Source organism: Sparus aurata, chromosome 15 (assembly GCF_900880675.1).
Source record: "Sparus aurata chromosome 15, fSpaAur1.1, whole genome shotgun sequence".
Taxonomy (NCBI): domain Eukaryota; kingdom Metazoa; phylum Chordata; class Actinopteri; order Spariformes; family Sparidae; genus Sparus; species Sparus aurata.
In genome coordinates, this window is record NC_044201.1 from 24606902 (window position 1) to 24629820 (window position 22919).

Below are 22919 nucleotides of genomic sequence, written 5' to 3' on the forward strand. Positions count from 1 at the left end.
TTGGGAAAAATCTAAACTGAAGATCTGGGGAAACAGAAATGTCTTTGACTGAATGCTGCTATTGATAATACATTAAACATCAATGGTTAGAAAAGTAATCGATACTCTGAGTAGCATTAGAAAACAATACTTTGTGCTTTTACTTAAGTATTACTTTAATACCACTCGTTACTTGTCCTTGAGTATGGACTTTTCAGTAGTCTTTCAGTACTCAAGCCTGCCTCCTGCCAGAGAAACACAACGCGACTTTGCCCTTTTACATGCATTTACAGTAGAGCCTTGTTCTGTTGTCATTGTGTTCTCCTGCACCACTTCTTGCCAGCAGATGGCAGCATTGTACTTTTCACACTGCAGCCACAAAAATGCCAACCTGCCAAGTGGACTTCAATCTTTATCTCATAAAAGATAAGCATGCACCTTGTACAGGAACAAGTTAATGTGAGGTGTGTTGCATAACCAGCAGTTAAATCAGTACAGAGAGCGATATGGCTGAAAAGAAAACATTTCAATCATTCACATTACAGGATTATATCCACACATTATCTCACTATTAGGCGTTTACCAGTCATTCTTTACAACAAATAAGCTCCTTTATTACTACTCCGGACATACTCTGTCTTCCTTATTCTTTATTACATGAATGCACATGCCCATTTCATAAAATCACATAAATCTCAGAGACATTTCAGGCAAACGCCAGCAAGAACATTTAAGGTTTTACAATGTTGACATTTGTGAGAAAGGCACTTTCACATTATTACTTTTTTTTTTAAATGTTGCATTTCACAATAATGTGAAACTTTAACACGATTAATTAATCAACATCCATACATGTAAAACAAATAGGCAGTGTTGGTATTGATAAACAGACAGTGACTTTCATCAGGTCTGACAAATAACTCAACAGACAGCGATATCATCGCCATAACATGCTATAAAAAGTGACATCTACATGTTGTTTTTTGTCATGCATCCTTCAGATAGTTACATGTAAATATCAAAAATGATTTCCCTGTCTTGGTATGTGCTCCTATGCTTAAAAATAAAAAAAGAATCTCAAGTTACCTTTAATTTATTAAAATACATAGATTAAGTTAATATGTATATAAACATACAATGGATTTATAAATCACATAGCTTTATTGGAATGTAAAAATGTAATGCTTTAACCGTTGAAGACAAGTCTTTTTTGATTTGGTGAAGCCTTGCACAAAACACCCACCCCTGCCACAATGACTCATGATTTATGGCAATCTAAATTCATCACTCGAAATGAATAATCAATCTAAATTTCCCCCTTAAAGATCCTGTAATCTTTATAAATGCTGTTTTGCTGGTGAGCTGAGCCTTGTGTTGATTACTTGTCCTTCTTCAGAGAGGTGTAGTACTCCACCAACACCTTCCAGGCCTTGGGGGCCATGAAACCATCTGGAGGGTTCTCCCCGCTCCGGGCCATGTTCCTCATCCTGGTTCCAGAGATGAACTCAAAGTCGGCTTTTCTAAAAGAGTGAGGAAGTGCAATATGAAGAGAATGGGCAGAAATGATATTTACAAATTAGGCCATAATTACACCTGCAGATAGAATTACCAAAAGGTGGATATAAACACAATGAAACTACACGAGCGACCTCTAACTTACATTAAACATTTCGTGAGCTGTCTTGATGTTTATACTACAATCTGTTCACAGTGCCAACAAGATAAGGCGTTATGGTACCCAGCAGAAGACTGCTGAGTCATTGATTCACAGCAAGTTGGAAAAAAAACGTTGTGACAAGGACAATCACTCAAGTAGCAGCACTGGGAACCTCTGCACTTTGTCCTTTTCATTCACAAAATAAATGATGCGTGTTTGATAACAAGACTTGGTGGTTTAAATTTCAAGTAAATATGTCTGAATCTAAATGTCCACCCTCTCGACTTGTGGACTGAGCCCTAGTCGTACATAATGTATGCTACGTCATCATGTTACGCCTGCAAGTGCCTGACAGTTCTTGGCTATACAAGCTGCTGAAAGACAGGCCTGATGACTACAATACTAGAATCCAGTTAAACAAGACATGCTGCCGAGCACCAGTAGTATCACCCAATGACATCTCCAGGAAACTTGTGAATATAATGAAGAAGCTCAATGTTGACTGCAGTTTACAAGAAAAAACTCACCGCTCTGGGTCGTAAAAGTCCATAGCCTTCTTTGTCTTGTTGTAGGCTGCTACTCTGAAAGGAATGATCTCCACAGAGGTGAGGCCCGGGGCCATGGTGAGCACCTTTCCTCCGTGGGTGGGCTCGTACAGGTCCTTTTTCGTCTCTGGGTGTGGCATGCCTGCAGGGTCCCGGCCAACAATGTAGAAGTTTGCTCCGGCAACCATTCTTGCTCTACAGTGCCACTGAACCTGGAGGGCATACAGGTTAATGTTCACACATTTGAAATCACAGGTGAACGGCTGAACAGTCAAGAGTTAGACTGAAGTAAACATTGCCTCTCACCTCTGTGGGTCCAGCGTACATCATAGGAGATGGAAAGATGGCGACGATGGTGCTGGCTGGGTCCAGAATGCCCTCCTCCAAGACAGCAGCATGCTGCTTCATCCTCCAGTCCAGAGGCACGTCATCATCTTTGGTCCAGCCGCCCAGTGGGTGCAGCAGGAGTACTGGATTCTTGTAGCCTCGCTCCAGGAGACGGCGCTTGGTGTCCTGCATCAGCAGGGCGTGACCGTTGTGGACGGGGTTACGCAGCTGGAATGCGAATACCGCATCTATTGGGGATAACGTGTGAGAGTTCATATCATGACAGTATTTGTTTAATATTACAGTACAGTGGCGCTTCATGATATGTGCATCCAACATGTGCAGGATATTGTGCATTTTAAAAGCTTTCATGCTCTTACTGCTTTTCAAATAACTCTAATGGACTCTTCTGGTTTGTATAACAGGATGAGTCTGCTGATATTCCATATTTTTCTTATTGTTAACAAATTCCAAGAAAAGACCAATGAAGTGATCCTCCTCACAAATATTGTTCCTCTATGTCAAAGAGCTCCATCGTTGTTTACTTTCTGTTGATCCCACATATAATCCAGGAAGCTCACTGGCATGCCAACTCTCTAGCAGGAAATAGTCCCCAAAAACTGCACAACTTTTTTTTTTAATTCAATATTCTTTAACTGTTTCAAAACATTTACTTCCTCTGGGCTCTGAGAGACACAGACAGGCTGGGGAAATTAGAAGGTATTGAGTAGGTGTGTCATGATTTCAATTCTAAATTTAAAATCGACTGAAATTATTCTAAGATTCTCCCAGGATTGTTTTCTATAATTTTTTTTTTTCATCGGGCGTGTGTTCAAAGAAACACTTGCATCTCTTGCTGATGGAGCTTTAAGAACTGATAGTTGATTTAAATAAACTCCGAGTATTGAGAGATGGACAAACACATTGCTGGTTTTGGTCTTTTCATGGGTTGTGTACAATTAGAACTTATAGAAAACTGTCAGCCATAATCGTTTAAGCGTACATCACATCATGCTGGGACCAGTAAAAAAACTCAGGATGGTACCACAGGGCAGCACACGTTACTGCAAACCAAAAAAAACATGACCAAGACACACTCTGTGATGTGACTTAGATAAAAACATAATACAAGTGAGAGAGTGAGACTAGAAACAGGTGATCACATTTAATTGTTCACTACTCCTAAAGAGATAATGTACGTTTCCATCGAACAATAAACACAAATCACAAATATCACCATGCGGCTTAAAATTTACCATTTTATTTCATCTGGTCCTTTGTCAAGAACTTCTGAAAGACAAACGGGTGCACTGCTAAACAAATTGCTGCGATGGATATATTATATTTATTGAATGATACTTAATGCTATTTTCTGATCCCTGATTGTTACTGTGGTTTTGTGGGTAATTCAGATTTGCTAACCTGCTTTCATGGCTTTGAACTTCTGCTTGAGCTCCTTTGGTGTGAGGCGATAATGGTCGAGCCCATCGTTCCATCTGATTCGCTCCAGTACCTCCAGGTCACCACCTACCAGCCAATCACCTCCCTCCATGACCATCTGCACAAGGTGATAAACACACTGTTATTTGTTGAAACTGCAATTAGTTTTAATGATCAGCTAAAATCATTGTCTTTGATTTATGTTTAGCTTTCCACAAAAAACAATGATGTAAGTGCCAGAGGATCTAACTGTCTCCTGTGTGGTAGACATCCAAATTATAACAATGTGTGATGAAGGCCTTATTACCTTAATGTAAGGGTGCTGTGGACAAGTGGTGCCCCACTGTCTGGCACAGCGCTCCTCTTTGCGGTTTTCGTAAAACTCTGGGTTCCTGAGAATAGCCACACGTCTTCCCTGGTACTCGAGAGCTACAGCTGTGCAGCCGTCCAGCTCCTGCTTTTTCTCAGTGCTAACAGGCAGGACGATGGGAACGGACAAGTTGATAGCCCCACCTGATTAAGAAGAGGATGCAGTGATCTCAACCAGTGAAGCAAAGCAAATATTATTTCAGAAATGTTTGAGTTTCACGAAGAATACATTGAAATATCGGACATACAGGACATTCAGATATATCTTTGGATATAAGAACAACCACAGATACTTGAGGTGCAACTAAAGTTACCCATTAATATATACACATATTAAGTCAACTGTAACACCTGAACACTACATGAAACAACTTAGAGTTAGAACTACTCAACATGTGAGAAAAATGGAAATGGTTGCAAAAAGTAATGAATGACTGGTTAAAAATAGTGATTTAAACAGTTTAAATGGTTATCTCACTGTAATAAATAACAGTAAAAACAGATTCCTAACTTAATGGCTATATGATTGGAATGGAGAGCATAAAAACATCTGCTCATAGAGGACGCACTGATGTGTGGTCCATGTGCAGACTTGTTTAAAAGATCAAGTTAATTTTGGTTTGATTAAATTTATTTGTTTTTCAGTTGTTTTAAAAATAAATCAGATGATAATGTAATGGATTCCAGCAAGACAAATAATTTAGAAGATATCTTCGAACCAAAGGAGGAAAGACTCTCTGCCCAGAGGTATCCACGGTATCTTACCATAACATCTGGACACAGGATGTTTTGATGGTTCTGAAGAACTGGATGGTATTTCTTAGTAAAGTGAGTTACATGAGACAGAAAAAGAAAAACATTTCTTTTCAAATTGTTCTATGTATCATAGTCTCAGAAAGAAGCTCTCAGTAAAACAAAAAAATGGTTTTATTTGTTGGAAGATGCTGAAAAAAGGAAAAACTCAGTATGTTGGTGTTAGTATTAACACGTTTTACTGTCTGTTCTCGGCTTTATATGTCGTTTGCAGCAATCATTTGTTTTGCATTCGGTGACCCCTCTGTCTTCATGTTGGACTATTTGAAAATAGGCTGCCTCTGTTATATTTCTTAATAAAGTCATAAATAAGAATCATTCCCACTTTCATTCATAAGAAAAATGTGAAATCTCTCTTATTTTAAATGTAAATCTGGTTGATGGCAAACTGCTATTTGTGCCTTTTAGGGAAGTGTGTAGTAAAGATAATGCCCTGGCAGGTTATTAGATGCATTAATATGACGCTGAAGTTGTTTCTTACCATCCAGCAGATTGCCAAAGTGTAAGACCTGGAGGAACTCTCTCTCTCTCATGAAGCCTTTCAGAGGACTGGCCCAGCCCTCTGCCAAAATCTGCACCCATTGTAGATCCAACTGCAGACAAAGAAGAGTTACTGACCATAAACAGACGGCCCTCAAAACATTAACACAACTCTTAACAAATGTTTCCACTTCAGAAAAGCCATGGCTTTATTTGCACTGACTGTAGTATTGTTAAAGTTGATTCACACGTCAAAAGGTCTGTAATTATACTATGAACGACAGAAACAGTGATGGTTAGAAAACAGGCAGAGTGCCAAACCAAAAGACAGCCTCATTGTGCTGGGTCTGACTGAGTCATAACTGATGATGTATTTATGATTAATGTATTAACATCCACACTACATTGTGACAAGATGGTCTGAGATGATTTGACTCGCACATGAGTAGCAGATTGCCTACACTGCAGCTTGCATAAACAGAAGATACTGCATCAACTGAAAGTTCTTTACAGAGTGAATACTTAACTTAGACCACAAATAAGTACATGCAAGGAAGAGGATTGAGGAGATACCGTTAAGAAATACATTTAAATTTAAGTATTTGTATGTAAAGAAGGTTGAACTGCATCTTCAGGACACTGAAGACATTGGTAGATTGATAACAGCTGTAATATATATTACAGTCATACTGTCATCAGACAATAATTGCTCTATCTTGCTCTAAATTCAGGAAGAAAATGAAACAGCTACTCTTCTTCTAGTAGAAATCTTCATTCACCTCCAGGGAATCAGCCTGAACAGTAATTTGATATGTTAAGCACACCGCTGTATGCCTGGCTGGTTCTTTTGTCTTTATTAGTACCCAGGGAAGTCAGAGCAGTCACATTAGTACAAGGAGTCCAAACAGTGGTGAATGTTTATGGGCTCTTCACGAGCGGCTCTGTGCCATGTCAAGTATTGACCCCCTTGCCCGTTTGCTGTGTGGCGGAGCCTATCAACTGAAGTGGTGGGTTACCTTAGTGATGCTGATAGTGGGAAGCGTGTTTGCGTCAGCCACAGCGAGATTCAGCTTGTTCTCCGAAACAAATAGTTCAGTCAGCTCCTCCATGATCTCGCCTGGTACAATATTCTATATAGAAGGAGAAAAAGGGAATATTCACATTATAGTTGGAGACGTTTAATAATACCTTTTTTGCTACCTTTTGTTATCGATCATCTTATGGTTAATTTTTTCAATTAATTGTCAAATTGTTTGGTCTATATATTGTAGAAAAAAATGTTTCACAATTTCCCAGGAACTGAAGTGGCATCTTCAAAGCGGGTGAATATTGAGGTATGTAACTTCTGCCTCTCAATTAATAAAATGGAAAAAGATACGACAAAAGAAGAAAGAAAACACATTTTGGTAAGGTCGTGAGGTAGTGTAGGATCAAGAGAGATGTTGTCTTTATTGTAAACAACCACATTTGCCAATCAAAATGTATCTGACATGACTCAGGCAAAATATTAAATGGATGAGGTACTGATAAAAGTTTTACTCTTCATATGTTTTGCACGTTCACCGACTTCCTTCCTTGCTCTCTGATGTAACTGATGCAGGTTTATCTTTAGGCCATAAAATACAAGCATTGAGTTACTAAAGAAGAGCTTTTAGATAGTGTTTTTTTTTTTCTCTATCTCCCTCCCCCTTCTCCCCTTCAAACTTTCATGATTCAACTTTAGTTGTGAAATCCAACTGTTTCTATCCAGCATCAACTAAAGTTTTAACCCACCCGAGTAGTGCTGGTTTACTATACAACAATTCCTATCAGGTAGTTTTTCTGCAATCACATGATGTTGAAAGTCTTTTCAAGTCTAGTCATTATTAAAATACAAAAAGTAAACCAACCAATGTTTGGAGGAAGATATGGATAATTCCTGTGACCCCGTTCCACAAACCAAAGATTTTCCTTTACTGGAATTTTTTTTTAAATATCTCCAGTTGTAAAGAAAGTGTATGTTCAGCTTTTTTTGTGGTTGTTGTCATGGAATCTTTGGTGTTTAGGTGGTGAAGCTAATCAGACACAGCTCAGTTTGCCAAAGTGAACAGGGGAGAAATTTGTCAATGACTCAACACCTACTGGTGCAACTGCTACATTAACGGAGCTTGCCTTTGGGCGTTTATTAAGCAATGCACTCATGGGAACAGGACGCCATCTTTGGAAAATCTTTTTGCAAACACATGCTGGCACAGCACTTTCTAATCTAAAAGTTATTTACTTATGCCTCTGTCACAGGACAATAAAAAAATATAAAAAAAGGGTGCCGTGTTAACACAATTACTTTTAACATTTTTTATCAGCAAAGCTTGAGCCTTGGCAGTGGAGGTAATCATATCTGTGTATACTCTCTCTGTATCAGTGCCTGGATCTTTCATACGTATTTACAAATGATCCGTAGGTCATAATGGCATTGAGTGCAAGAGATTAATTATCTTTAGATGACATGCATTACTGTGAGAACCTTGCCCGAATTAGATTTCAGCTGCTCTTTGAGAAGTTAGAGTCATCATCTGTAGCTCTACAGCATTTAAAAAAAAAAGAAAAATTGATATAATATGTTTCATAATGTGTATTCATACTGTACTTGTTTTCTTTCACCTGAATCATATTTCTTTTTCTTCTAGGGATGGGAATTAATGAGATTTTATTGATACCAATGTCATTATCGATTCTGCACATCAGTCTGACTGTTAATGATTCCCTTATTGATGACTGATAAATTTCCTATGTGGAAAAGAAATAGGCACACACTTTCAGATTTTCAGAGTCAACAGTGTAGAAACAGAGTAAAAAAAAAAGGCTTCCATGTGACTGTTTAATTTGGAAACAGTTCTTTCAACGAAAGAATGAAATGAGACAATATTTGTACAGCACTCTGCCATTATTATTAATATTTAATGTTTTATGTGCAGCTCAGTTACGGAGCAGCGGCTCTCAAGCGTCAACTACACATTAGCTCCTTGAATTTAAGCCCATGGTGTGTAAAAAGATGTTTTAGCATTTTGCTGACGTTTTCATCCTCACATAAAATGATCATTTCACAGGCATTAGACCTGGCAATGTTGCTTCGGGAGGTTTCTTCATCACAGGCACGAGTCCTTCTTGTTGAAGTTTCCAGTATTGTAGACCCATGAGTTTGCTTCATTGTTTTGCAATGCAATGCACATGGTACTGGACACTGAAGAGCTTAGTAGCATGCGATACCAATGGATAAGACAAGTTCTGCTCTCAAATCCCATCCCTGTTTACTGCTGCAATGACCTACTGTCCCTGTTGAGATCAATAGTGTAATCTATTCTGAGCAACCAAACATCATCTGAGTGTCACCAGGATGCTCTCTCCCTGAACACTTGTTATTAGTTCCCTCACAATTTAATTTTTCTTCAAATTACTGGGTACTGGCAAAAGTTAAGCGCCACCGTTAACTGACAGACCTTCAAAAAGAGGAAGAGGAAGGATGAAATGATGCAAGACTACAGTCTGTAGAGTAGAGGAAGAAATACAAGCAAGTGAGAGAGGAGGCAAAAGTCAATGAATGGAAGGTCTCACACCATGTGGAGTGAAACTTGTCATTTTATTTACATGTTCGAAAAAACCAAACTAAAGAAAAGTTGGAAGTGTATTTCTACTTCACCGGACCTGTTTCTTCCATTTGCAGTGCCAAACTGAGCTCAGTTAAAAAATGGGAGACTTCCCACGAAAAACCTGTCGTGTTGGCAGGTATGTCCTCCTCATGTTTATTATGTGAAGTCATTGTCCTGGTCAAAGAAACCAGCTAGTCAAGCCCATCCCAGAGTATACTGAGTTTTTTATTTGTGACATAAGCTGCTTGTTTGAACAGGGATATATTATTCTGTGTACAGACAGATTTGTGGGTATTAGCTTTTGACATGTATGATGAATGATGGAGGCCTGTGTAGGAAACAACATTATATTACATTCTGCTAGACTGTCTGTTAACACCCACCTGGTCCCTGAGCAGCTCCAACACTTGGTGGAGGCATTCGTTGACTGAGAGCTCTCCAGTCTTCAGGACAAGATCTGGTTCCTCGGGACGCTCATAGTTTGAGTCGATACCAGTGAAACCTGGCAACAAATGTAAGACTCACAAGCATCAGGGCCATTTTCGTTCTAATTACATGTAGCACAACCGCAAGTGAAATACTCTGTGGTTGGAGAAATGGTTTGGCATTCCTTTAATGACTCATAGAGTGGCACATATTGCCAATAACTTGGAGAGAGTTGGTTGAGGTAAGGATTGTCATACACACCTTTGATCTCTCCAGCTCGAGCCTTCTTGTAAAGTCCTTTTACATCCCTGCTCTCACACACCTCAAGAGAAGCGTGGATGAACACCTCGAAAAATGGAAGTCCGGCACCGGCATGGATTTTCCTTGCCTCCTCGCGATCCTGTGAAAGAAAATAGTACATGTATATAATTTGAATATATACATAAGTATTACTAAATTGCTGGTAATTTTGGATTTTGGATAGTAATATATTTCATCTAGAACATGGTTGTAACGGTTTCCTGACCTTGCTGAAAGGAGAGATGAAACTGGTAACACACACCAGCCCAGCATCGGCAAACAGTTTGGCCACCTCAGCAACACGACGGATGTTTTCCTCGCGGTCTTCAGCAGTGAAGCCCAGATTCTTGTTCAGGCCATGGCGAATGTTGTCTCCATCCAGCGAGTAGCAAGGGATAGCATGGGACACAAGGTACTCTTCTAGAGCAAAACTGATGGTAGTCTTCCCGGCACCAGACAAACCTGGTGGGAAAATGTGACAAGCATGAAGCTGGGTCGACTGAGGCACTGTTTCTAAAATAGTCCATATCGTGGCAGATAAAGGAGCTACCTCATGACAGATATCATATTAGACTATTGAGACTTACCAGTGAGCCAGATAGTGCAGCCTCTGAAGCCTCCCCTGGTGCCCACGACCTGCCCTCTCTTGCTGCGGCTGACATGGTGGGCCTGGTACACCACATTCGTTGACCTGTTCAGATCCTAAAAAAGAAGAACACAGGCTCAGAGTGGTGCCATAGACCATCTACATCTGAATGCTGAAGTTGTCTGACCCTGCCTGACTTATTTTGTCATGTCATCCACACTAACATATATTGTCACTTTACATAGTGATTAGAGCTCAGTTTAGTGTAGCATGACTGTTTTTTTCATGCCCTGTCCGTAGTGACTATGTGGATAAATGGGGCTGCATTGACTTCTAAAGGGGAGGGGTAGAGGAGGGAAGGGATGAAGGGAGGGGGAGGACTGACTGGACAATGTGTCCAGTGTGCTGCTTGCAGCCCAGCGATGATGTGGCAGTGCTCGTGCCCACACGTTCGCCCTCTGCATCCACTCTCCCTCCTTCCCTACATCCATCCCATGGCTTCACTTTTTGCATACTCACCCCTCACCTCCTCCCTCCTCTCAGTCACTACAACCTACGCCTATAAAATGCCTGAATAGACACTCACAGGGTTTCAGTCTGATTCTGACAATATGGATTTAACAAGTCATTTTTCTCTCTCATGCACAAACATTGCTGTGACTGTATAATGTTGACCTTGTGCCATCACACATAAGGCGTGTTTCATTTGATAATGTGAGATGATCACCGCATAAATTTATACTTTATGGTTGTCTTCCTAGAGGAGAGGATTTGCTGGGTTTATAAGTCACCAATCTGACCACTAAAAAAAATCAAGTGGCAGCCTTCAGGGCCGAAAAATTAAGCCAAACTACACTTCCTCAAACGGCCACACTGGCTCCAGAGGCTAGTCAATCCCCCCTAGGCCTCCATAATAAAATGCCTAAAGTTTACTTAAATAAACATGTTTTAAAAAATGGTTCTGAATTTTTAAATCTCACGCTTGTTGAAATGCTATTAAGGCTTAGAGTTATGCATGATTAAGGGTGTGGCTGTCTTGAGTGATACCTAGCTGTTAACTCTAGCTAGCTAAGGCTAGCTGACAGCAGCGGGCTTCATTTGGCTCACCTCAGCTCAGACAGAGTTTTGGGTTTGACCCCTTGAGCCCTGATTACTGATGAATATTTATCAAAAATCTAATTATGTTGACATTTCAGGAAAGTACCAACAGTCAACCCTACAATATTTTTGCAATATCAATATTTAAAATCAAAAATAATGTGATACTTGATTTTGTCACCCAGATCTAGTGTTTATGAAGTGCTTTTGAGGAGATTTGAAAATATTGAGATATATATCTGGAATTCCAATATAGTCTAAAAATATCATGAAATTATTTTATCATTATTATTTTACTCATATCCCCCAGCCCCAGAAATCAGGCAGTGCCAAGATGGCATTCGCCACCCACATGGAGCTTCACAATGGCTCTTCAGAAGCCTATTGATGACGCTGCAAATGTCGCTGGCATTAAGTTGGGTTTACCATGAGCAGGATTTCAAGTAGACTTGCTGCTCCACCTCACAATAGTACAAATATGCTTTACACACTCAATTTTTTTATTTGCTCACTAATCATGTACAAATAACATGTACCCTACACTTGATGCCTGTGCTGCACACACCCATACAACTGGAATGAGATCAAGACAAACAGCGCTATTCTTCTAGACATAGTGGACACCTTCTCTCCTTCAATCACAGACTGCAAACACACTGATCCTTATTATGTCCTACTTCCTTTAATGGGGAGACATTATCTTTATACATTTTATCCAAAACATGACTTCACTTCCTATTATGATTAACTTTATTTCTTTTTAATCCACCTTTTTTTCCCTCTCAAATCTCTTTCCTGTTGAAAAGCCCTTTCATCTGCATTCCCGCGTAAGAAATGCACTAGAAACCCTTGTTCTTACAAATTTAGAAGATCTTATGTAACTCTTTTATCTTTCTCCCAGCTCAGCTCAGGCTACATCCTGTTTCCAAGGAAATCACAATAGATTAACTTAAAATAAAGTGCTCTGAAGTTACTCAACTGCAGAAATTTGAGCAATGATGACATAACTTGTCAAAGTAATAATTACACTTTGGGTTAACTTGATAACTCATGATTTAAAAGCCCCAATTAATCATCTTTCTTTTTTTTATATAAAGGTGAAAGATGTTCAATTTTTCATATAGAAAAGCAGCATCACATTCTCATGTTTAACTATCTAAAAACTGCAGTGACCAAAACCCTGCATCAGTTTTTCTAGTTTCTGTACAAAAACTGTGCATTGAAACACCTTCTCATACTTCAGGATCACTACACATATGTTCTTCAAGTTAGCAGCATTCCTGTGCAGCATCAGCCAGCCGGTATCACAGTGGCTTCTTTCTCCCCTCCCTCCCCTCCTCACCAGACACCCGACGTTATGAATGGGCCAAAGTGACACGGATACGTTACTACAACAACCCTTCTATTCAGAGTCAAGGCTGCGACCATCACACCTGGTAGTTGGTTACAGTAAAGAGGCATAGACGTGAACTGAACGAGCTGTTGTTGGGTTTAAAAATAAAAATTAATAAAAATGTAAAGCAGCACTCCAGAGTTACTTTGAAGGAACGAGTCATCAACTTTTCACTGATTCTTTTTCTCTCAGTAGCAGAAGGATCGCCGACAAGGAGAAACATAGCGGACAGTCAGATTGATTGATTTCATGTGTTAACAAGAACAGTCCGTTAATACACAAGCTAGCAAGGAAGTTTTACATCTCGGGCGCTGGCTTCGCTTCACTTCTTGACACACATTTGAGCCTAATCTGATGACAGCTTGAATTTCAGTCGTCCCTCTCCTCGCCTCCTTATCTCCAGATGTACTTCGTTACTCACCGTGCGAAGCTTTTTCACCCCAGACATTTCTCTCGACCGCTGCTGCTGCTGCTGCACACCGGGCTCAGACACACGGAGGCCTGGATGGGGGGAGTCTGTCGCTCGCTCGGGTTGTAACCACCAAAGTTTTGGCAGCGGTAATCCAAGAAGACGAGGGGCTTTAAAAGGGACTTCCAAGACACGTAGCATTCCGCTGGCCCAACCTCCGGTCCTCCTCCTCCTCCGACGTCGTAAAATCTGCATAATTTGCAGTGTAGCAGCCAATACTCAAGAAAAACGACATGACGGGGCCGATCGCTGGAACCGGCAGAACTAAGCTGGAGGCTGAGCGTGACTTACACCAACGTTATCAGCCAAGTTTGTCAAATTAAATACAACTTTCTGCCGCAGCCTCTGTTGCTCGTGTAATAACAGTCGAACAAGATGACAGACTGATTTCAGCTCAGGTTACAAACAAACAGTCGCCGCCTAACCGTTAAAACAACATTAACGTTAGCTCCGTTTGAAATCCGCCACCTCCAACCGTTGTTTGCGAGCTAATCGTAACTTTTAAGCTAATGACACTTACGCTAGCTATACTTTATTGGAGCAAAATGGCTGAAAATTGAGGTTATTCTCTCTCCTGGGTAATGTCCTCACCTCAGTGATGTTATTCATAACGTTGTGCGCATAACATGGAGTAACCTCGCTTCATTATTTACCGACTAAATGTCCATTGAGGTTAATATGAAATGCCCGAAACGTGACATTAATGCCAACTGGGTGAATTAACGAGACGTTGACGTGAGAATTCCGTAATAACGGTTGAGAGTGAGATTGGACATCAGCTGCAATGCAAATCGTTTCAGTTCAGGTTACAAGAAAACATTCTCTCCTGTTTGAAGCTGAACCATTTAAATTTATGTATTTGCTCCGTTTGATATCTGCTACCTTCAACCTTTGTTAGCGAGCTAAAAGTAACTCATAAACTAATGACAGTTATGCTAGCTTAACTTTATTGGAGCAAAATGGCTGAAAGTAAAGTGTGGATACTAACTTACTTCATTTATTCATCTGGCCTGCGGCTGATGATAAAAAAAGTTGTTCTTTTCAAGGTCCTACGTCTGATGTGTAAAGAAAAAGTTAATGATTGTCTTTAGAGATTTTTTTTTTTTTTTAAAGATTTACAATATAAACCCAGAAACCTTCTACTGAATTTCGGGATTTAAAGGTGCACTATGTCGTTTTGGGGAAGAAATTTTAATCAGAAGATAAAGATCTTTTGCTTTGTTTTCATGACCGAACAAAAAAAACTGACCATAAAGGACAAAACAGATTTCATACTTTGTTTTAATTTTGCCGACTCTGCCACCTTTCTAGCATCAGACAGTGTTCTGGGAACACCCCTTTCCCTCAAATATTTGTAAAAAGGATGAAGGATGCCAAATATTGTGTAAGCTTATTGTGGAACTTAACTGCAGGTAGATAACAATGTTTAAAGAAGCAAGGGAAGGTATCCATCTTATTCCTGACTTTGCGAGTTTACCCATGGTTCATAGTGGTAGTAAAGCTGGTGGTAGCTCTTCCGGTTAAACTGGTTGAATGCGGTGTTTATGCTAGCATAGCTGTCATGCTCGCTCAAAGACCAGCTTTTAACACAAAGAAACCGACAAAATGGACAAAAATCGGAAGTGCAACACAGTAGGGATGTTTTAAAAAGTTGTGAGGACAGTTCTGTAACAGTGCCTCACATGTCAGTTCTCACGGAGTGTGTAGATGACATGACACAATGGCCCAACGTTAGCTACATTGACATAGTTAATTATCTTGTTATTTCTGAAGGTGTTGATGGTGAAGAATTGCTCAGTTACAAAAGCACAGAAGCATACAACTACCTGCACAGTAACAAAATAGGGAAAGTACTTTTGAGGAAACAGCGAGTTTATATATTTCTGAAGGCAGCAGTAGAGCCCAGCCAGAGTGTCAATCAAGCTTAACATACAGCGTGGATAGATAGATAGATAGATAGATAGATAGATAGATAGATAGATAGATAGATAGATCTTTATTTTAGTCTCAAAGCCGCAAGCCACGCTAGTCTCCGTTGCTCCTTCCCAGGCATGGCTTGCAGGGCTCAGGGCACAGACATGTTTGTAGAAGTTTTTGATGTTTTACACAAGAAGTTTCTGAAAAAAAACCTTCAATTTTCATGGATTCTTGTGGCAACCACAAATGGCACATGTTGTTCCTGATCTCATGTTAAAAACAATTTAGCATTTATAACATAACGTTACTGGGCGCTCACACCAAAGGCGATAAAATCGCCTGTGGTCGCTCTGGTCGCTCACATCGCGTCGCTGCAGTCGCCTGTGTGGCAGCGACTGCAGCGACCAAAGCAACCAAAGGACGGGCCTTTCAAGCAGCGGGCATTTCCGCCTTCGGAATCCAGATCAGCCCCCAATTGGCTGTCGCCACGGTCGCGATGCTGCTCATTTACATAAAGTTGAGCGTCTGTCAACTTTCGTCGCTCGTGTCGCGTCGCTGAAATCGCGTCGCTCACGCCGCCGGCTGCTCCAGTCGCTCCTCGTCGCCAGCTTACATTGAAAATGAATGGCAGTTGGTCGCCTCGGTCGCATAAGTCACTTTTGGTGTGAGCGCCCGGTTAGTTGTTTTTGGCTAGCTTGGTGGTGGCTGTCAGTCATGCAGTTGCATGCGGCCACCGGAAACAGAAAACCGCCAGCGGAAGTAGTTATCTGTCATGGCAGCACCCATAAGCTTCTGAAGAAACGGGTGGCTATTTTAAATAACTGGGAGCTAAACTGCATGGTGTCAGTAATGGCTGTGAAATAATCTGCATCACTGATTTAATTTTGTACTTTGTAACTGATGGACTTTGTATGAGTGATGAATACATCCTGCAATGTAAACCATATATGGAATATTTGCAGTTTATAAATTAGTTTCTTTCTTAATAGTTTGAATGAGGAGCTAAAAGTTGAAATTGCAAGTGTGACGATGTCTGCTTCCTGTATGAGTGTATGGCAACCTGCATTATCTCGTCTCAGTTAGCTGTGTGTTCCCAACATGTGATCCAAACACAATTATGTAAACATCTGGGAAGGAATAGAATGGCACAGATGTGTCTGTGAATAGTAGGAATTGATTTAAGCGGACCTATGAAGCTGGTTACTACCTTCTAAAGTTTCATGAGGCATGAGGGGCAATATAAATGATGAAATAAAAAAAATATATAGCATCATGAAACATAGTCAAAATAGCGGAACTGTAACAGGACATAGAAAATGGACACTCTACAAAAATATACACTTTAATTCATGTTATATCATGTGCAATAATGGAAAGAAACCCTGTAATTAAGCAATATAGAAGTAGTAATACTATAATGGTACAGGTACACTTCAAATTAAATCCCTGAGGTGTTTCAGAGACACCAAATCTGCCTTTGTTCAGTCGCAACACAAAGGGAGTGAAAAATACTAAAAGGCCCAGTTGATACTGAGATATGTTCATGCAAAGAAAAGACAACAACGACACTGTAATGTCGTCTTTTCCAGAGTCTACCCTGCCTGCCTAAACATCAGCAGGAGGCTTGAACAGCTGACACTCAGCCTCAAAGTCACAGCCTTGCAGCAGTTCCCTGTAGTGCTTTTTGACGTCTTCATAGAGCGGCATGGAGGCCCTCTGGTCAGTCAAACCGGGGAAAGTCATAGTCTTCTCGTTGAGCAGCGGCTGCAGTCTCAGTTCGCCTCCCCCACAGTCGTATAGGACGAGGAGTAAGTTAGCTGCATAGGGTAACATATGGCTGGTGCGGAAAGAGCGTTGGGTCTGAGAGGCGTAGTTGGTGGATGTCAGGGCATCGCTGTCCTTGAAGAAGCCCAGAAGTGTAAGCAGTGGCAGGAGGGTCTCTGCATGGCCGACCTGGACTGTCACAGCTTCATTCACCTGCTGGCCTGATCTGACATACAGAACAAACAACATCTGGTCATTAAGATTGTATCTTTTAAGGCAGGAGACACTCGTTTGAGAGCATCCTCTCAAGAGCTGATTTAGCCAGATTCTGAACAAAACAAACCGGAACTATCACAGCTTCAGGCACCTGCTGGCGTGACAAACATCTGGATCAGGTTTAATCCAGATTCAATATCATTATAATTATACAGTTTTCTAGACATTTTCTAGAGTAACAGTTGATAACTGATGAATGAATGAATCTATCAGGAAAAGAATTGTTGTAATCTTAGTACATCATATTAAAAATGTTTGATGGTTTTTCTCAGAAGTTGACATCTGGGTCAGGTCTAATCCAGATGGAACTATTTTTATGTTTATTTTTTCATATTAGGTAAATAACTGAACACAACCTACAACAAAACCACAGTGCACATGTTAACTGCCTCTGCATGGACTTTGTTAGAAAAGGGACAACACAATATTTATATTTCATTTATAAATAAGTGATATGGCAAGTCCTTAACCAGAGTGCTTCAGAAAAAGTTTCAAACAAGAAAACGTCTCTTTTTACCAAAAGCAACAGCAAAACAAGCTACATCGCAGGAAAACCAGATTAAAACAGTTGTAATTACTCAGGCCTTCCCATTCAAGCCTTTACATTTGAGGTGTACAGGTGTGGATAGAAACTTGATCTTTAGAGAGCCTGAGTACAGCCTGGTATTATCAAACAGGAGATAAATGTCTTTTAATAAACACGTTTGTTTGTTTTATCACCGAATTCCTCTGTTGTCAGTTATGAAATGACGTGAGAACCCGAGTGAAGGCAGACGCACTGAATGAGAAATCTTGTACTGGTGATGAAGATTCTCATTCAACAAGTTTGCCACACCTCTTACAGCTTTTAGCTTCAAACGAAATCACCATTACCATCAAAATTAAGACTGAAAACTTGTCACAAATACTGACAACTTCAGTGGATCAGGAACATGTGCGTTCTTGATTGTGTTTTGTGGTGTATGTTATGTTACATTTCCAGTTTAACAAGTCATGACATGTCCTTTATGCTCTCTGTAAGTCAGCATTGTAATCGCAAATGTTTGATGTGATGTGTGTGTGTTTTTCGTTACCGTGGGTTACGTAGAGTTCAAAAGGGTACTATACCGAAAGTACTTCTGTAGGAACACAGTTATAGACACCAACAAACTAAATATGCCTCATTTTAATCATAAAGATCCATTAACTGGTATATGTATGTATATAAATGCCTTTTCTGGGAATGTTTAAGAAAGTAAGAAAAAAATCCTACATCTGTCCCTTTGTCAGGACCCACACTGACACCCATCCTACATCCAAGTTCTGTGGAAATTTGTTCAGTAGTTTTGCATAACCCTGCTGACAAACTAACCAAATAACTGACATGGCTGCAGGGAATAAGTACTAGAAACACCACACTCTACTTTTAGCACTGGAGGAAATTTACTCACTTGTTCTCGTTGGCTGCTTTGTCCAGTCGGCTAAACAAAACATGGAAGAGGATGCAGCTCGACTTGCTGTTGATATCATGACCGTAGTCTGTTTTCCAGAATTTCTTTTAGGTCATTTGCGTACTCCATAACCTGAAAACAGTAAAATTCATTAGTGGTCTGGATACAGGGTCAGTCAATCTTTGTTTTGCAAGGTAACATTTCAGGTCACCTGAGTGTTAGGTCAGCCTGTAACACAAGACACAAAACACTCTTTGTGTCATTCAATGAATGAATAGAGTGGCAAAGCAAAGAAAAACAATACATACTGTTAAGGCGGGAGGTTTTCTCTAACTTGGCCTTGTTTTCTTTGGATAATTTACTTTATTCATTTGTTTGTTAAACAGATACAATACAGATAACATAGGAATAGATAATGTAACATGTAATATAGGGTCTTTCTTTATCAATGACTGAATGACTGAAGAGAAACATTACTTTACTTACCCTCATGATAAAATCTTGCAATGAAATTGGTACAGTGAATCTACAATCACTGAATATCCTGTACCTGTGCATCGACCTCATCGAAGAGCCGACACCAGGGAGAGTTCACAGTCTTGATGGCAAACTCATAAGCACACAAGTAAAAGGCAGCTTCGGCCATATCTGGAGGGGAAAGGTTGAAGTAAAATGTTAATGAGATTACAATCAAACATATGATGAAACACAACAAAAAGCACTGGGACGATGTGATAATTTAACCTGAAGTTTAACACTGTGGTGTGTACTGCTGAATAACTGCTCCAGTTTGAGGCCTGTGACACTTCCTGAGCAACGGCTCAATCTGGTGGAGCCTCAATACATTAATAAACAGTACAAATTAGAAAACAGCTCCACCTACTGTGCAAATACTCACTATGAAATATGACTAATGGGAAGTTTCTACATACTATCATCCCCCTGATACAGAAAAATACTTATACTATATTAGTGTTTGTTTCAATAATGTTATAAGACATTTGAGATGGTTTTCCAGTTTATTGTATACACTGTAATTTGGTACTAACTATTGTCCTTTTTTTAAAATAATAAATTAACAAATATCCCTATACTCTTCTAACTTAGATATTTTTTTGTTTTTATAGAGAATCTGTCACCTGCATGACTCAGTGGACCTACTACAATTTGGAAAAAAGCCAGACAGATCAATCGGTGATGCCATCGACCTCGCCCTCCACCTGCCCTCTCTCAACTGAACCCATCACATGTGAGAATGCTCTTTATTTTGACGGTAATCAGGAATGTAAAAAGTACACTAAAGTTATCTTTGAAGATTATTTACTCTGAGAATTGTGAAAGTCACTTATAGGAGTATCACTAGAGAAAACGTCTTAAAGTATCAGATATTAGAAGTACTTATCAGATCCAATGTTCATATCTTTTTTCCATTTTTTTTTCTCTTCTGATTCTCAGATTCTGTTGTTGTTTTTTTTAACAATCTGATGAATACTGTTGAAAATGATGCTGCATGCAATCTGCAAAGAACTATTAAGGTATAAAATAAATATAGTGGGGTGGAAGTATAAAGTAGCAGAAAATGGAAATACTCAGGTAAAGTACCTCAAAATGTCTATATATGTACTGTATGTTCTTTACTTGAGCAAATGCACTTAGTTCCATTCCACCTCTGACTGTAATGCAGCTTTTGATACCACTGCTTGTCAAGCAAGTTCAGTGATGTGGGACTCAACACCCCCCTCTGTGACTGAGTCTAAGCTTCCTGCACACCTTAGGCTGTAGCTCTTTTCACACAAAGATTCTGTATTATCGCCGCAAAGGAGGCTCGCCTTGAGCCACTTTTGTTTGTTCACACTGAACCAAGCGGTGTCAGCATGAAGCCTCTCCAGTGTGTAATTTTATACAGCATGCCGGCATTGTGGAACCACAAGAGGCGTCCCGGAAGATAAAAATCTGTGTGGTTTATCACCGGTTTTCTCCCGGTTTCCACCTGTTAAACTAAACATTGTTGTGATTGAGATCCTAAGCCACCATACATTGTGGAATGAGACAAAGTTACGTTTCAAATAATATATAGGTATCTTTATGTGCACTTATGAGTATATTGAGGAGTGAGAACCAGAGGGGCATAAGTGACGTATTAATAACTTTATAGGAGAGCCAAAACAAAAAGAAATACCCTATGTTGTCCTGACTTTGTTTATTAAAAGGTGTGATTCCTCTCAAACCCGCAAAGATTGGGCTTTAGTGTGCAATGTGAATGTGTAAACTCTGCATTTACACCCGGGTCAATTGACCCTGCAGTAGACAGGGGTTTTATCACCTTGGCTTGGCTTTGATCTAGAGGTAAGGCCTGCAGTAGACACGCTAAATCCTGCGGCACATAAATAAGGAAGGAATTTGCGATGTGGTCTATTCGAGGACGTTTTATTACTGGACAGAGTGTTGAAGGCGGAGCCTCGTTCCTACAAAAGCTGCTTAGTGGTGTTTTGAAGCCAAAAAAACTTGATTCTGGCTATGAAAATATCTGGATCACCGACAGAGCCTGCTAATTTCCAGTTTAGCGACCGGCTAACTTGAATGGGGTTTAATAATTTAATCGTGCGTCTCCTATAAACACATTTGTGTAACGTGATGTCAGTGACGTAGAACTTGATGCTTCAGTTAAAAATCTCAGATGGGTTGCCTTGTCTTAGGGAAGTGGGAATGGGGTCAACAGGCGATTTGTAGTGGGTGTATCTGCATTTAAAAAACCTGTGTGTGTTAATGTAGGTGGAAAAGAGGCATTACTCTGGTGATATGCTGCACTTAGGGGGTGTGTTTGGAATGTGAATTTGACAGGTTGTTCTTTTTTACACATTGCATCTTTAAACTCAGTCTTTAACATTTAAACTTCATAAACGTGTGGATAGCAGTGTTAATACCAAACTGAATTTGTATTGTCTGTAGTGTGGAGACAGCTTTATTTCATTGTTAAATCCTGTGTTGCACCTTGATCCTTTGCAGTGTGATAGTGTGTATGTTTCTTACAACAACAAAACTTTCGCAACTCTCTCCAACACTCACCATCTGTGATGTTATTTTACGGGACTCTGAGGCGGTCTGCGATCTTCTCCTGGACCCTCCTCATCTCTGGTCCCTGCCTGAACTTGTCCACCTCTGACAGAGCTGACGGGTTGTTGTCCACTTCCTCCACAAACCTGGTGCACAGGTCAAAGAACCTCATCAGGGCATCGTTCACTGCATGGTCAAACTCCTTATCTGGGTAGAGAATAAAAAGTGCAGGTTATACTGAAAGTGAATATAAGATGTTAATCATAATCCTGAGGAGCTCATACCCGTAATAGCCCACAGCCCTGTCAGTCCTGCCTTGAAGGACAGTGTGCTGTTGACACACCTGTGCTTTGAGCTGGTTATGAAGTTGATGAATCCCCTTCGGAGCTTCTCCTCTGAGATCATTGTGGGGAACAGCTTTGACAGCCTGACAGCCAGATGTTTGTGGTCGTCCACACCTTTCTGGACAAGTCTGCCGTCCATGTCCTCAGTGTACCACATCCTCCACTGGGTCTGGATCTCACGCAGCCAGCTCTCTTTGGCTGCGGCGCTGCTCTTCACCAGCTCGTACAGCTTCTGCATCTTCCTGACGTTTTTGCTGGTCGGGAGCCGAGAATGGTGGTGAAATAAAGAACAATAACTTTCCAAACAATGTCCGGCATGATGCAGCCTGGTAGCCTGGATGTATGGCCGCATGGACCTCCTCCTACCAGAGCCAGAGTGGTGACGTCGTGTCAGCTGCAGCGGGAGCCTGACCCAAAACTTTAAACGTTGCACAATAACAGACATTGATGTTTTTTAACCACAGTACTGCTTGTACTTATGTATATGTTAATTATAACTTGAAAAAAAATGAATACAAGTTTAATTTAATAAAATAAAATTTTTCCCGTAGCTAAAACATAAAACAACTCTTTATTCTGTCGACACGTTTTCTCCCCTCAGCACGAGATCCTCCCAGTGGCTTTGG

At 40.3% G+C, this 22919-nt stretch overlaps 2 protein-coding genes and 1 long non-coding RNA gene across 5 annotated transcripts; 1 reads left to right on the forward strand and 2 right to left on the reverse strand.

Moving 5' to 3' along the window:
* Positions 1-373: 373 nt before the first annotated feature.
* On the reverse strand, positions 374-14221 carry LOC115596474 (bifunctional 3'-phosphoadenosine 5'-phosphosulfate synthase 2-like). 2 transcript variants are annotated; one of them, XM_030441626.1, is made up of 14 exons: positions 14100-14221; positions 13461-13697; positions 10550-10664; positions 10189-10424; positions 9924-10062; positions 9620-9738; positions 6627-6740; positions 5612-5723; positions 5083-5136; positions 4256-4461; positions 3931-4066; positions 2488-2756; positions 2164-2393; positions 374-1499 (listed from the first exon to the last, which is right to left on the reverse strand). In XM_030441626.1, exons 1-14 carry the CDS (start codon positions 14115-14117, stop codon positions 1358-1360), a joined length of 2127 nt encoding a protein of 708 aa, XP_030297486.1. In that variant the 5' UTR covers positions 14118-14221; the 3' UTR covers positions 374-1357. The 2 variants fall into 2 exon arrangements, with proteins under 2 accessions (XP_030297486.1, XP_030297487.1); XM_030441627.1 differs by lacking the exon at positions 5083-5136 and having other exon boundaries at positions 14100-14218.
* Positions 13661-22865, forward strand: LOC115596479 (uncharacterized). Of its 2 annotated transcripts, none has more exons than XR_003986910.1 (3): positions 13661-14313; positions 20023-20144; positions 21993-22865. It is a non-coding gene; the product is annotated as an uncharacterized LOC115596479 (long non-coding RNA). The 2 variants fall into 2 exon arrangements; XR_003986909.1 differs by having other exon boundaries at positions 13661-13817; positions 21993-22864.
* Positions 16930-22082, reverse strand: LOC115596478 (multiple inositol polyphosphate phosphatase 1-like). Its single transcript, XM_030441630.1, is given in 5 exon segments — positions 16930-17415; positions 18896-18996; positions 18998-19027; positions 19446-19543; positions 21962-22082. Coding segments are annotated over 4 exon segments (612 nt in total). The 5' UTR covers positions 19542-19543; positions 21962-22082; the 3' UTR covers positions 16930-17030.
* Positions 22866-22919: the final 54 nt, after the last annotated feature.